Genomic DNA, 14574 nt, shown 5'->3' on the forward strand with positions numbered 1-14574 from the left:
CCGGTCTTAAGGGGAGCTGAAGTTTCTCAGTATTTTGCAGAATCAGAACCTAAAAGCACTGCTTACATAAAAACCAAGGATCTCTCCAATTTTCACATAAAGACAAAAAAGATGATTGGGTGGAGCCAGTGCAGGGGAGACAGCACCAAATGGAGTGGAACATGAGAGCTTGGGGAAGCCAATTAGATTTATTAGAACAACATGGAACTGACATTGATATGTGTAAGTTCTGTACCACTATATCATTAAACAACCAACTGATGCTAAGTACTGCCTCTGTCCAATACTGTGGAAGACTACTAGCTGTTCTTTGAAAGTTTAAATACTGTCCAAGCGTAAATGGAAAGTACGGATTTTTTTTTGTCAGAGTCATAGAGTTTAACGCCAGGAGGGACCATCTAGTCTGACATCTTATATATCATACGCCACCACCACGACCCAGTACCTGCACACTAACCCCAACAGCCAAAATTAGACCAAAGTATTCCAGCCCACAGGACACTTGACTGTTATGTGCCATTGGCAGAGATTAGGAGGGATTGAGGCGCATCAGTGCCTGAGGCCTCCAGAATGACAGGGAAATGATTAAGTGAGATATACGCAGATAATCCTGGCAAGTGAGCCACACATACATGCTGCAGAGAAAAATGAAAAATCCTCATCACTACCAATCTGACCAGGGAGAAATTCCTTCCCAACCCCACATATTACGACCTGTTAGAGTTTAATGCCAGGAGGGATCATCTAGTCTGATGGGAGTAAGCACCTGAGGGACAGAGAGTGCTTGGTACCACCTCAGAGCACTGGCCCATCCCACCCAGTATCTTATCTCCAGCTGTAGCCAACCCTGATGCTTCAGAAGAAGGAGATAAAAAATACCTCCCAGAATACAATGGGGGGAAAAAATTCCTTCCTGATCCCTTAAGACACAAAGAAAAAAATACTAAATGGGGTCATGTCATAAAATAAATCTTGTACAAGCCTAGTATAAATTAGTGACTCAGAACAGGAGGTAGAACAATGTTATGACTAGAAAACTAAAAGTACATGGAAATGTAGGTAGTGAAATGGATGAGGCTTAAATGGAAAGAAATAGTGATTGTCTAGTCCTTTAGTAATAGAACAGGGATAGACTATGCCCCCCATCAATCTCCAAATGGAAACAGAGATTTCAAAGTGCAAAAATATGGATATTCCGACTGAATATACCTTAACAGACGGAAGTCTTTCCATGACACAAAATCATCCCTCTTTACACCTTCCCCAAGTGAAATGAATACTATCAACAGCTAAATGGGGTGCTACAAATCAGTTGCCAGATGTACAGGCAGGCCCACATTCCTGAATAATATGAGGTATCAGAGACCATCTAGTTCAGCTCTTGGAAATACCCACTCAGGGTTCCAATACTAAATTCAGGGGAGTTAAAGAAGGTCAAGAACACTTAGAAATAGTTCTAGGTGCATCAAAAATGTGGTCAGACCTCCCTCCCTTCTGCTCCCCATCCAGCCATGTAAGTAAATGGAAATACTAAAAATGTCTGTAAGTAATTTATTAAGTAAACGTCTTGATGTGGAAAATGTAAATATTCTGTATAATACATGAAATAATAATACTTTACATTGATGTAGTGCCTTCCATTCAAGTGTCCCAAAGCATTTTAAAAGCATTAATGAATTATGCTTCACAGCATCATTATATCCATTTTCTACATGAGGAAACTGAGGCACAGCCAGGTTAAGTGACTTGCCAAGGTTACATAGCAAGCTGGTGACAGAGTGAGGAATAAAAATTAGATTTTCAGATGCTTATTCCTGTGCTTTAACCACAAAGCCCTAATGCAAAAGCAAAATCTGCTGAAAATTGAGGATAACCTTATGTATCTCTGAAAACCAAAGCTGCTTTCCTGAATCCAGAAATCTAACTTAACAGGTGTGCCAATGGAGAAGTGATCTTAACTAATTCAGACAAAGATATTATTTTATTTCAGTTATTAGAAAAAAATCTGTTCTGACTCTGGAAAGAACAATAGTCTTCTCTCACCAATCACATGGAAAAAACAATTGTGCAAGGATTGCATCAAAGACGTGCTCATAATGCTCTCTCTCCTAGGATGTTGCTGATGTCCACATGGTGGTAACTTGCATATCATCAGATGTGGAAAGGGGCCAACTTTGTACAATCTCTATGGGCTCGTGCCTGAGCACAAGAGTGACGCCCTGATAACAGATTTGGGTCTCTGCCTCTAGCTTTCTGATCTCTGAGACATTAAAAGACAGAGAGGGCCCATTATTGGGGTGGCGGTCTTCATCCAAGTGGGAAGGTTAGAGCTAATAAATTCACAGAGGGTGCCTGCTGACTAATCTGCAAGTGAGAAGCATCAGGTGAGACTCCCCATGCTAACACTCACAGATGGAGCACGATTTCACAGTACAAAATGTCATAGAGAAAATGAAAACACAAGAGAGAAGTCGTTACTGGGTGGTGTCTAATCTAACCAAATAAATAAGTAATCATCATCACTGGGCTTGTTGATCCTGGACCTCTTTTGTTAAGAGGTATATAGATGTTTTAAATAATATATTAAAATATTCAGCATTTTAGTCATGTTCTGCAAATACACAATAGACGTCAGCTAAGAATTTGAAAATTCTATTTTTGGAGAGGGGAGAAAAGAGGACTTGCATTGCATTTTTAGTACAAAAAATAATTACAAAATAGAACAGACAAGCTTATGTTATGTTGCTTTTTTTCCTTATGCTTCAAGTTAAATGCAGGATCACTGGGCAGAGCTTGGGAGTCAGTCTTTAAACTGTAACTCAGCAGCTCATAATATGCCTACTAAATTGATTGAAAATGGAAAAAAACTAACAGAAATAATATTATCTCAATAATATTAGGGTTTTTTTGTTTTGTTAAATGTTTTCTGGTGGCTTGATTCTTGCTGGAAAGCAGATACCTATGGGTAGTGTGAAAGGGCAAAATGCATGTTATTTTTAACGCTGCAACTAAACTGAGGCAATGGAAAAAGTTTGGAGTGTCTTAATTTTTCTATTTTTAAAATTATGATTTGTCAAGTTTTTATTTATGACTATGAAACTGGTAAATTATATTCCTTGCATCGAAATAGGGAAAATGGGAAGTAGGGCTTTATGAACCACATAACAAAAGCAACTGCCAATATTTTTCAAATTGTCAGAAATCCATTTAGTGATTTCTGACAATCTGCAATCATTTCCAACTCTGTAGTTATCTTTTAGTTAATCAGGAAAAATCATTGTACCAACTGAGGCCCAGAGCTCCTGCAAACACTTGTGCATGTGCCTAACATAAAGTACATGTTTAGTCCCATTGAAGCGAATGGGAGTTCCCCCTTGCTTAACGTTAAGCAAGGGCTACAAGTGTTTACAGGATCTAGCCCTAAATTTTCAGTTGTCCTAACTTTATTAATCTGGGCTACTGCTTCTTTTATCCTGCTAAACAATGGAAAGGAAGTAAATCTTGCCATAAACACTCAACTGTGATTGCGAGTTTTATTTTGATTAGTTTGAAGGTATAGTGAAACAATATTACTCCAATCCGTTTGTGATTGGAAATATAACGGAGGGCTGCCATCCTTTGCTGCCACTGCTTTTTGAAAAAGACACAGATTTTCAAAGGGATTACATATTACAGTGTTATTCTGCCAGAACTATGCTTACAGAATAGTAGACAAATAAAAAGCTGTTACATTCTCCCCAAATGTTTTTAACTTTTCATTTTTGGCAAACAGACTGTGTGACCTGAGAAAGAAAAACTCGAATTTAGTAAGTCAGAGATAAATAAGAATAAGAGTTTTCTTTCTTGCTTGCTTTCTTTCTTAAATTACCTACTGGCATAATCCTATTTAGGTAATATACAACTTGTACAACCTCCAGTTAGAACAGTGAAAATATAGTTCTTAACCTCTGAAAATAATCAAAGATCACAGCTATATGTTTCATACTGAAACAAGTCACAAAAATGGTGAAGGAGGTAGGAGAGAACAAACATTGGGTTCCTGACTACAAATGCCATCCACTTGGCATTTGATTTGGTTAGTGTTGTGTGAATTTAATATAACCTAATTCAGTATAAAGAAAAAAGTATGAGAAAGAAAGGTTGGATTGGCAAAGCATCCAGCGTTTTTCTTAAATTTTTATAAAATTAAATACTGAAAAGTTTGCAAGTTACCATGTCAACTTTTAAAAAACTTTTCCCCCTCTGAATAAATTGAAGCAGTAAATGTCCCCTGCACATGCCACTAGCATAGTCAATATTTGCTGCTACTTTAATTTATAAACAGTATCATTCCTAAAAAAAATTGTATAAGTGTGTAACTCTAGACAGCACATAGAAGACTATCTTGCTGTCAGCTACATGCTCACTGATTTATATGGAGCAGCACATGTAATATAGTAGAATTTTGCCCAATGATTTTTTTAACATTTATTTTAAATTTGAATTTACTAAGAAATGTGGTTAAGCATGTTTAGAGAGCAGCTTAGTGATTCACAGGATTGTTTTCTGAAATGATCTGAAAGAAGGTCTAAAACTTACCACACAAGTCAGGTCTCTTGATACATCCACTGCTTGCTGTGCTACTTGCAAGTCCATTAAAGGCTGCTAAGCCATCAGAGCTATAAGCTCTTAGGACTGACAACATGTTCATCTGCTTCTCAAGGACCTGTGGACCCTGTACTTGTTCAGCTTTCATCACACCTTGTGAAGTTTCATGGGAGGAGAGAAGATTCTGGCTGTGCCACTGCTTTTCTGTTTGTGGCAACCGTGATATTAGTCCTTGTGTTGGTTGTGAGGTGACTGCGCTTTGTATATTGTCACCTCCTTCACTGCTTTCTTTATTTAGGGCAGATAAGTGCTTGTTCATAATATCTGGTTCTGTTTCAATGTCCTCATCTTCAATGTTTTCTTCCTTGGAGGACTCCATATCCTCAGATGAAGCTATGTCAGACAGGTCATCAGTAGCACTTTTATTTACAGAGTCAGAGAGCAAAATATTTGGGTCATCTTCAGATTGTGTTTTCACTTCGGGTTTGTTACTGGTGCAAGAATTTTGTGCTCCTGTGCCAATAACACCAGGATAAACACCAAACTGCTTGTAGAAGTCTGTTGTAAAATTACAAAAAGTGGAATCCATATGGCTGGGCCAGGCAGCATTCTTTTGTTCTCCCAGCATCTCTTTATTTTGTCCTTGTGTCATTTTCTCAGAAGCTGAGTCCAGCTGGCTAATCAAATTTGAAACTATTGCCTCTTTGCTGGACTGCACTGAAGAGGAGACCAAACTGGCTTTTTTTGCTGAAGCTGAAGCCTCCCGAGATTGATCTTTGCTGTTTCCTAAAATATTATCTTTACGTTTAGCTTTGCCTAAGTGATTGGCTTGGAGATGCAGAGCCATTAATTCCATAGATGACGTTGTAAAGGAACAAAATAAGCAGCCATGCCAAGCAATATTGTCTTGAAATGTAACAGATGAACCTGGAAGTGAGGCAGCATCTGGTCTCACAGATAAGTCAAGAGGTTCATACTGTGATTTTTCTGTTTTTCTTTGTGAAGACTTGGTATTTATTTTATCCTCACTGCTCTCTGAGCCCAGAGTTTTTATGGAAAGTGAATCAGATAATGCTTTATCCTTCATTTCTTTTTCTTTCTTTAAGGAAGTTAAGACAAAGCTGTCCATGAAAGCTTGCAAAGACCCTTGGAAGTTCACACCATTTCCAACCATGCTCTGATATGCTCGGCCAAGTTCAGAAAAGTGTGTTCCTTTGGAAGATATGTCAGAACCCTTCATAGTCTCTGAAGATACCTCAGAAGACATGCCAGCTGCTTGTCCTTGTTGATCTCCAGAAGAAAGCATTCCTGATGTCCACTGCTGAGAGATCATGCCACTTCGAAAATCAATACCAGGAAGACCCTTGAAGGCTCCTCTCAGTATGTCAGGTCTAATAAACAGAGATCCTTTACTTGATGTTTCGTCCTTGTGTTCCTGACTTTGAGACTGCCCAGGGAGAGGTCCAGCTCCATTCTGTCGCTCCCTGTGGTGCCGTTCTAAGTGGTATTTGAGGGATGCAGACTGAGTGCCTGCATAGTCACAATGTGGACACTTGTAAGGTTTCTCACCTGAAAATACATACAAAAAAGATAAATATATAATGTATGTTATCTGTGCTTCGGTCTATGGAATAGTGAAGAAAAATCAACGTTTGTTCTTTTAAAACAAAAAAACCCCACCCTTCAGCTAATATTTTAAATGATACTTTAATAGAAAATAATTTATAGTTTTAAGATCTTTTAAATGATTTTCTAGCACATGGGGCAATTCAGAAAGACATACTATCTATACACAATTGGCTATCTTTTTCTTAATGTAACATGTAAAAACCGTTGTAGAATTAAAAGCTGTGATTATGAAAAGGAAGCTAACAATTTCCACCACAGTAATCATTAGAAGTACAAGTTAAAAAAAAGAAACAAAGTATGTAAAAATGGATTGTTGCAATATTTTGTATACACAATTGCTTTAAAAATTTGTTTAAATTATACACATGGAAACCATTTTTAAAACCTAAAAATTTTATGGCACTGTTACGCAAGACTGAAATGAATGATTTAAGGCTTGCTTTGCAGTAAATCATGGATATAATTAGCAAATGGCATACTGCACAAGTAATTTATCATTATTTGGAGGGCACCATTCCAGAAGGATTCAAAGATCTGCAGACCTACTGCATTGTTTCTAAATAAAGAACTATAAATACAGATTCTATAAAATATTAATATCATTACAGTACATTAGAATTGCAGCATGTAAGAACATATAGTTAAGATAAAAAGCAGTCAGTAAAATTAAAAAGAAAGTGAGTAATAAAAAGGTACAAAGTATATTTACTTTCTGTATTTGAAATTAACATTATCTACTGGTTTTTGAAGTGCTTTAAATTTGTACTAATGGCATTTCTAATGCTCCAGTAGTAAAATGTGTAATTTACCTATAATAAACACTTTTCTAGAGAGTAAACTTAAATAGTATTTTAAAACATATTAGACGGATTTCATGAATTAAATATATATTTGAACTCAATACTAAACTTTTATTTTTCTTGCCATGATTTAAAAGAATTCAGCGATATTAAGTATATATAAAATATTCACATACAATCACAGATTTATATATATCCACAAAGAAAATGTGTCTAAATAAATGTAAATTTAAATATATGCAGAGCACTTGTTAGCAATCAAGGGTTCCTTGTAGACTTGAGTGCAGAAATACTCCCTGAAAGAGACAGGAGTTTGACAGTACTGTAAGCTTCTTTTTAATAATGGCCTGTCAATATCAGCAATTATTTCTATGAAGAACCTCAAAAAGACAAGGAACTGTTTTCTCTTATCTGTTTTCTTTCTGATCTAAAAGGCAATGGCAAACCTTCGGTGAACACTACCCTGCAAATACTACATTGTTTTAAAATTTCCTCCAGAATAATAGTAATAGTATCATATTACGTGGATTATCAAACTCATTGAAAAGCTACTAATTCTTGAACTACCTCAAAATCCTTTTAAAATGAAAATGGAAAGTTTTCAAACCTTTTAATTTTTTAAACTAAGTGCTCAAATGAGAGTTCAGTAAATATTGGGATTTTTACACCTCCTGCCAATCATCTGAATCAGCTAAACTAGATTATGTAAAAGGAACAATCAAAATGACCCTACAGCATTATCTTAACAGGCTCACTGATCATGTATACAGTAGCTGAATGTGTTCTCTCACTCTACGAGGGCTAAAGAAAATTATAAACACTCTAGCCATGGTCCATAATGTAAACCTGAGGCTAAATTATGAGACACGAGGGCCCTATACTGCCCAACACCCATTGTATGATGATGCACCCTCCTCTACAAAGTTTGATTAACCTGGTTCACGTAAGAGATGGTAATTAACATGGTTCATACTTTAGGCCTGGGTCCACACATTTTAACATGAGAAATCAAATTGAAAGTTTCAGTGCAACTTCTGAGTGTTTCACAAATATCCAGTTAGTCTCTGGAACCCCACCATTGCCCTCTTTATCAACCCAACTATTGGCTAAATTCTAGTAGGTGCTGTACATGAAGAACCTACCAGTTAACCTATGCCAAACAGTAGGATGCACAAAGCTGAAATGCTTTCCCCTCAAACCCAAATAGACTACTCTGCAGGCCTTCTTCTACTGAAAGCATTTTATGGTAGGGAAAAGGATCAGAGGTCATGTTCTGCATATTTGTATATATCTATACCCTGAAATGGCAATAGCCTCTATGCACATACCCTCATGCAAATTATTAATTTCAGGAGCATGAATATTCTATGATAACTCTGCTCCTGGCAAAAATACAGACACACACATTAACGTTCGTTTTACAGCATACTCGTGCTCCAAGTTTTGGAGTCATTTCACGTAGTCCCTATTTTCTATTTCTATTTATTTCAATCAAATAGTTAGGTGGTCTCTAATACTCTTTGACGCAAATTATGGATTTAAAGCATTGTCTAAGAGCCAATCGTGTGCTGTAGAGAAAAGACTCTAGAAAGCTTTTGTAGCTCAATGCCTGAATTTTCTAATCCCCATTCCTCTTACCTGAAAAACCTCTTCCATGGTATCACCTATACCTATGCAGAAATGTTTAAATGCAGTTACTTTTACAGTTTACATCTATAGTAACTCTAGTTGATAGATATATGTGCTGCACTTCAAGTGACATCATTAGAAACTGTGTTCTATCATTGCAGATGCTGTATAAACTCACATTCTACAATGTAGGCTACACTAATGATCCTATACACATCTCAGGAGGTGCTTAAGGCAATAAGTATATTTAATAAGGGGTGCAAGAAAATTAATATGCTAACTAGAGGAAATACTAATACGCTTTGCACTTATAAAGTGTCTTCTGTCCAAAGCATTCTACACTGACAACATACTTTTATTTTTAATTGCTGAGCCCTGAAGATATTCAATTTCCCCACCTTTTCAAAGGCTCCACAGCAGAGTTCCCTTCAACAAAGGAGGCCTGGACACAGCTTCCAAGACATTCCATCAACACTAGTCTTTAAGAGACCACCCACTGAGACAGCATGATAAAAATTGTACATTTCCATTGGAGTTGAGTCCACTACACTATAATGCTCCTACCTCCTGCCAGGCTGGGAACAAGGATTTAAATGAAGGCTCAATCTCTGACCTATCATATAGCAATCCATTGAGCTATCTTCGGCCTACCAAACTGGGCAAAGGAAATAGTGCATCTGAAAACAATTTTTTTCCAATCACAGCAGCTAAAGGGTAATAATTACTTTACAGATATCCACTTGCAAACTTAACTACTGCGATTTCAAAGGCTGGCATTGGGGGGAAAATACCATCAAACCTGTTAAATCTATATTCTCCAACAAACTCTAAATTAGAGAATTGGTCACACATACTTAAATGGCATTCAGTCTATCCAATTTGACAACCAACATGCCAAATTTCAGCCCCAGTGTGATTTGCAACAGTGAAGTTATGGACTGCTGAAATTACCCCTCCCACATCAAAGATGTATAACGAAAAATTGGCAGATACTTCAAGTCCATGATTCTGCCAGGTATCTTAATAATACTTGCTCAAGGAAGACTAAGTGGGACATGAATGCTGGGCATGATTCTGTTAGAAGACTGTTTGTTTGTGTCTAATACTTCAAAAAACTGTTTCAGAAAACTCATCCTCATATAATGATTACCCGGTAATACTGCCAAGAACAGAGTCTGGATGAGTTATTTAACACTTAATTTCAGTTTACATACATTAAAGCTGCCATGTGAGGTGACGGAAACATTTTTTCAAATGTCTGATATATTCAAGAGTCGTCGTTCATGATTCAGAATGGGACTTATTCTCTTGATATTGCTAATTCCCTGAACCCTATCTGCAGCTGCACAAGCCTTTTTCCAACCTTGTTAAAACTATCCCAAAACATGGTATAAAAACCATGGATAGAGAAGCTATCTAACCAGCATAATCAGAGTTTTCATCTGTCTAACATCTGATTTACGAGGCATAAGTCGTATCACAGAACTATTTTACATCAGGATATGATAAAATTAAAGACTGCTGTAAAAACTTTATAAGTTCCTGGTAGACAACTGGAAACAGACATATTTTCCAATGCAAACCGTGTCTATGCATACAACTCTGCATAAGCAATATGGATGTATAACCTATTCAGGCTACTACCAGTTCCACCTGATGTCCTTATGTACAATCTAATTATTCTATGCAAATGAAAATCCTATTTTTGGGTTGTATTTGAAGGCCACTGCCAGATTATTCCTAAAGCAAGAAGGAACAATTATGATTATCTAGAGCAGTGATGGGCAACCTGCGGCCTGCACGCGGCCTGTCAGGGAAATCGCTGGTGGGCCACAAGACAGTTTGTTTACATTGACCGTCCGCAGGCACGGCCGCCTGCAGCTCCCAGTGGCCAGGAATTGTGGCCATGTACAGCTCGCAGGCTGCAGGTTGCCCACCACTCATCTAGACTGATCTCGTGCAAATCATAAGCCGAACAACCTCAAACAATAATTACAGCATCAAGCATACATGTTAGAAAGATAACCAGGCTTGACTTAAAAATTTCAAGTAATGAAGAATCCACCAGGTCCCTCGGTAAACTGTTCCAAAAATTAATTACCCTCAATGTTCAAAATTTATGCTTTATTGCTAGTATGAATTTGTCTAGATTCAACTTTCAACCATTGGATCATTATGACTTTTTTCTGCTAGATTAAAATGTTGTCAGAAATCTCTTACCCATGTAGGTACTTGTGGATTGCAATCAAGTCACTTCTTAGCCTTCTCTCTGATAAACTAAAGAGATTGAGCTTCTTTAGTCTGTCATGTTTTCCAGATCTGTATCACTGATCTTTTTTTTTCTCTTTTCTGCACCTTTCCAATATTTTGAAATTATTTTTGAAGTGCGTATGCCAGAACTGGACACAGTGTTCCAGTAATGGTCTCACCGGTGTGCCATGAGATTGCTCCACCTTCCTACTCCTACTTCGTGTTTTCCTGGGTATGCCTCCAAGGATCGTGTTTGCCCTCTTAGCTACAGCATTGCATTGGAGCTCATGTTCACTGCTTATCTACCATTATCCCTAAGTCCTTTACAAAGTCCTTACTTTGCAGAATACAGTCCCACAATCTTATAAACGTGACCTACACTCTTTGTTCCTAGATATAAGACCTTGCATTTTAACACAGCCAAATATATGTTGTTCAAATGAGCCCACACTATCAAGTGATCCAGGTCAGTCTGTATAACTGGCTATCTCTAGTACTATTTACCATTCCACCAGGTTTGGTGACATTACAAATTTTACCAGCAATGATTTTATATTGTCTTCCAGATCATTGATAAAGATATTACACAGCATTGGATGAAGAAAATCTCCCCATAGGACTCAGTAGAAATCCCCTCATTGGATGCTGGCTCCCCATTTACCAGTACATTTTGTGATCTATTAGATAACCGTGTTTTAATCCATTTAATCTAGGCCACATTTGTTTTGTGTACTGCTATTTTTTTTTGTCATCACAGTGTCACATGGGGTTAAGTCAAGTGGCTTATGGAAGTCTAATGTGACAACAAAGTTATCTTTGTCAACCAAATTTGTAATTTCATCAAAAAATATCAAATTTGTTTGACAAAATCTAATTTCATAAAATTTGTGCTGATTGGCATTAATTATGATACCATATTTTAAATTTTTACTGACTGCATTCCATATCAGTCTTTTCATAATTTTGCCCAGGATTGATGTCAGGCTAAACAACCTATAGTTTTCCAAGTCTTTCTGTTTTCTGTTTTTGAAATATTGGCACAACATTTGCTTTTTTCCATTCTTCTGAAACTTCCCTAATGTTCCAAGACTTTTAAAAATCAACATTAATGCTTCAGAGAGGTCATTGGCCAATTCTTCTAATAATGTTGGGCACAAGTTCTCCAGTCCTACAGATTTAAATATTTAACTTTAATGGTTTCTGTTTAACATCCTTCCTACTTACTCATGACATAGAAAGCATTTTATTATCACTGTAAGATATGAATACATCATCCTGCTTCTATCTGAATACAGAATAGAAATATTTATTGAATGCTTCTGCCTTTTCTGCATTATGGTTGATAAGTTTACCATCCTTGTCTAGTATCAAATGTATAACATTGCTAGGATTGCATTTGTTTTTGATATATTTAAATAATGCCTTTTTATTGTCCTTTACATAGATTTTTCAGCAATACCTTTTATTTTCCTTATCATATGTATTCATTTCCTAGCTGCCAATTTGTACTTACTGCTATCAGCTTCTTAATTTTTCTATTTTTTTGATTTGGGGTTTTAAACTTTTGATTATTTCTTACATCTCCCTTCTTAACCAGGGATGATTTTTTTTAAGCAAAGAAGCCTTCTTAGAGAGTGGACACATGGACCTGCCCTTTGATCACCAGGCCAATTCTCTTTAATGCTCTTCCATTGTGCAGTGGCCTCTCCACTTAATAGCAGCCATTGATAGGCACATCTACTTCACATGCAATGCTCTTGCAGCTGGAAGAGGGTTTTTTGCCAGCCCCCACAGGCAATGGACATCCAGAATTTGATCACATGTACTTCACCATAAGAAATAGTTATTGTCTTTCACAGTAAGCATCATGAAATCAAACAGCTTATAACTCCAGTGAATATTGTTTAATAAAAATATTGAAAACATCTTATAGCTTTTTTTAAATAATTGGACTGGCTATTGATAACCTACCTATTTTATCCATTGTACAGTAGATATTTTAAAAATGAATTGCTGTATGATTTAATTAGTTCATTATGCCTATTCTTACACAGTAATTTCTTTTATCATTCTAATCATTCACGTCACACTTTTTAAACCAAATGGAATATCAAAGGTTCTGTAGGATTATTTTTGGATCATGCACGTTTCACCACACAATTAATCTGTTTGTCAGACTTATCAGTTGAATACTTCTTTTCTTACTCCCTAGTGTTTTAACTAAATATGTAAGATGTAAATACCCTCTTTCTCAAAAAGTATTTGATGCTTCTGACCCAGTAACGTAAGGGTTTTCCATTGTATCATGCAACACACAGTAAAAGATCTTAATTTTTGTAAAGTTATAGAATTGAACATTTTCATTTATTTACATCCCATCTCTGATATTTAGTCTTTCGACATGTCTTTACTTAGTTAGTACATGGAGAGATAAATATGGTTGTTCCTTTGCAGTGAAGCTTCAGTACATTAATATAAACTGTACACTAATTCCCCCAAAGCATATATATGTTGTAAACCTGAAGACTTTTTACACAGCTGCTTATTGCTAAACAGTGCCTTGTCCAGAAGGGGACAATCTGTGTCTCTAATTGCTGTCACTGAAGCTGAGATTCATTATGTGACTTTCCCATTAAAATGTGAGCATTAATTTGTATAATGAAATATCACCCACTGCAGTGTTCATTAGCCATGCCCTACTGTATACTGCACATTGTTAGCTACCTAGAAACTGTAGTTAATTTCACTAATGGATATTTCCCTACTTAGTGTTTGGTAGGAAATTTATACTGTAACATTACCTCTTAAACTTTTAAGGAAATTTAAATTCAATCAATTATTTTCAACAAAAGTTTGGGATGTCATTAAGGAAGGAAAAGGCAAGCTGCACAATGTTAAGGATGGGAAATCTGGAGAAATCTAGAGAAATGAAAAGTCCTTTTAGTTTGTCTTAGAAATGTAAGAATAAAGGATGTGCAATACCAAAATTGTCTTCTCTGGGAGCACACAGCCCCATTTTCCTTAATTATTCATATTGCTCATCCCACTACATGTACCTTAAGAGAATGGCAACAGCCAGTCTCTTTTTAGGAAGAAAATGTGAGTTGAATTAATTTAAAACAGCATCATTTTTAGTGTATTCCATCAGCTCATCTAAGCATGTTTCAAAATTGCATGGTTGCATTTCCGAGAGGAAAAAAACAGTCACAATATAAGATATGCATGATATAGACTATTCATTATGTATACTACAGGTCAGTCTCTCAACCTACTAAGCATTTTTGCCCGTGTCCCTCCCTTTCATAGGTATAGGGCCAAATTCCCAAGCCCACTCATACTCTTGGCTATATTCCATGTTCCTTACTTGGGTGACATGAATGTAAAAGTCAGGGTTTGAGCACATATGAATGCTAGGTGCAAACCCTGACTTTGTGTAAACAAACGGGGGTTCTTGAATGCCTACACTGAGAACATGCAAAGGTGCTTGTGCGAGTTTGAAAATTTGCCTCTAGATAACATGCTGATAAGCATTGTCAGAGTATAATATATTTTTATTTTTATGATGTTATGTGCTCTCCAAGCCCAATTCTGTAAGATGATGAGTACCTGCAACTCATTAACTTCTATAGGAGCTGAGGGTTCTCTGGAAGTTGTGGATAGTGTTCAGCACCTTACAGGG

At 36.6% G+C, this 14574-nt stretch overlaps 1 protein-coding gene across 5 annotated transcripts in view; it reads right to left on the reverse strand.

Moving 5' to 3' along the window:
* Positions 1 to 14574, reverse strand: part of ZNF536 (zinc finger protein 536) — a 421935-nt gene that overhangs the window by 147783 nt on the left and 259578 nt on the right. For all 5 annotated transcript variants that reach the window (XM_050923035.1, XM_050923033.1, XM_050923032.1 and 2 more), the window contains one exon: positions 4579 to 6156. In XM_050923035.1, coding sequence (XP_050778992.1) covers positions 4579 to 6156 — 1578 coding nt within the window. The remainder of the gene's footprint in view (positions 1 to 4578; positions 6157 to 14574) is intronic.

The sequence above is a fragment of the Gopherus flavomarginatus genome, chromosome 14 (genome assembly GCF_025201925.1).
Source record: "Gopherus flavomarginatus isolate rGopFla2 chromosome 14, rGopFla2.mat.asm, whole genome shotgun sequence".
In the NCBI taxonomy this organism is placed as follows: domain Eukaryota; kingdom Metazoa; phylum Chordata; order Testudines; family Testudinidae; genus Gopherus; species Gopherus flavomarginatus.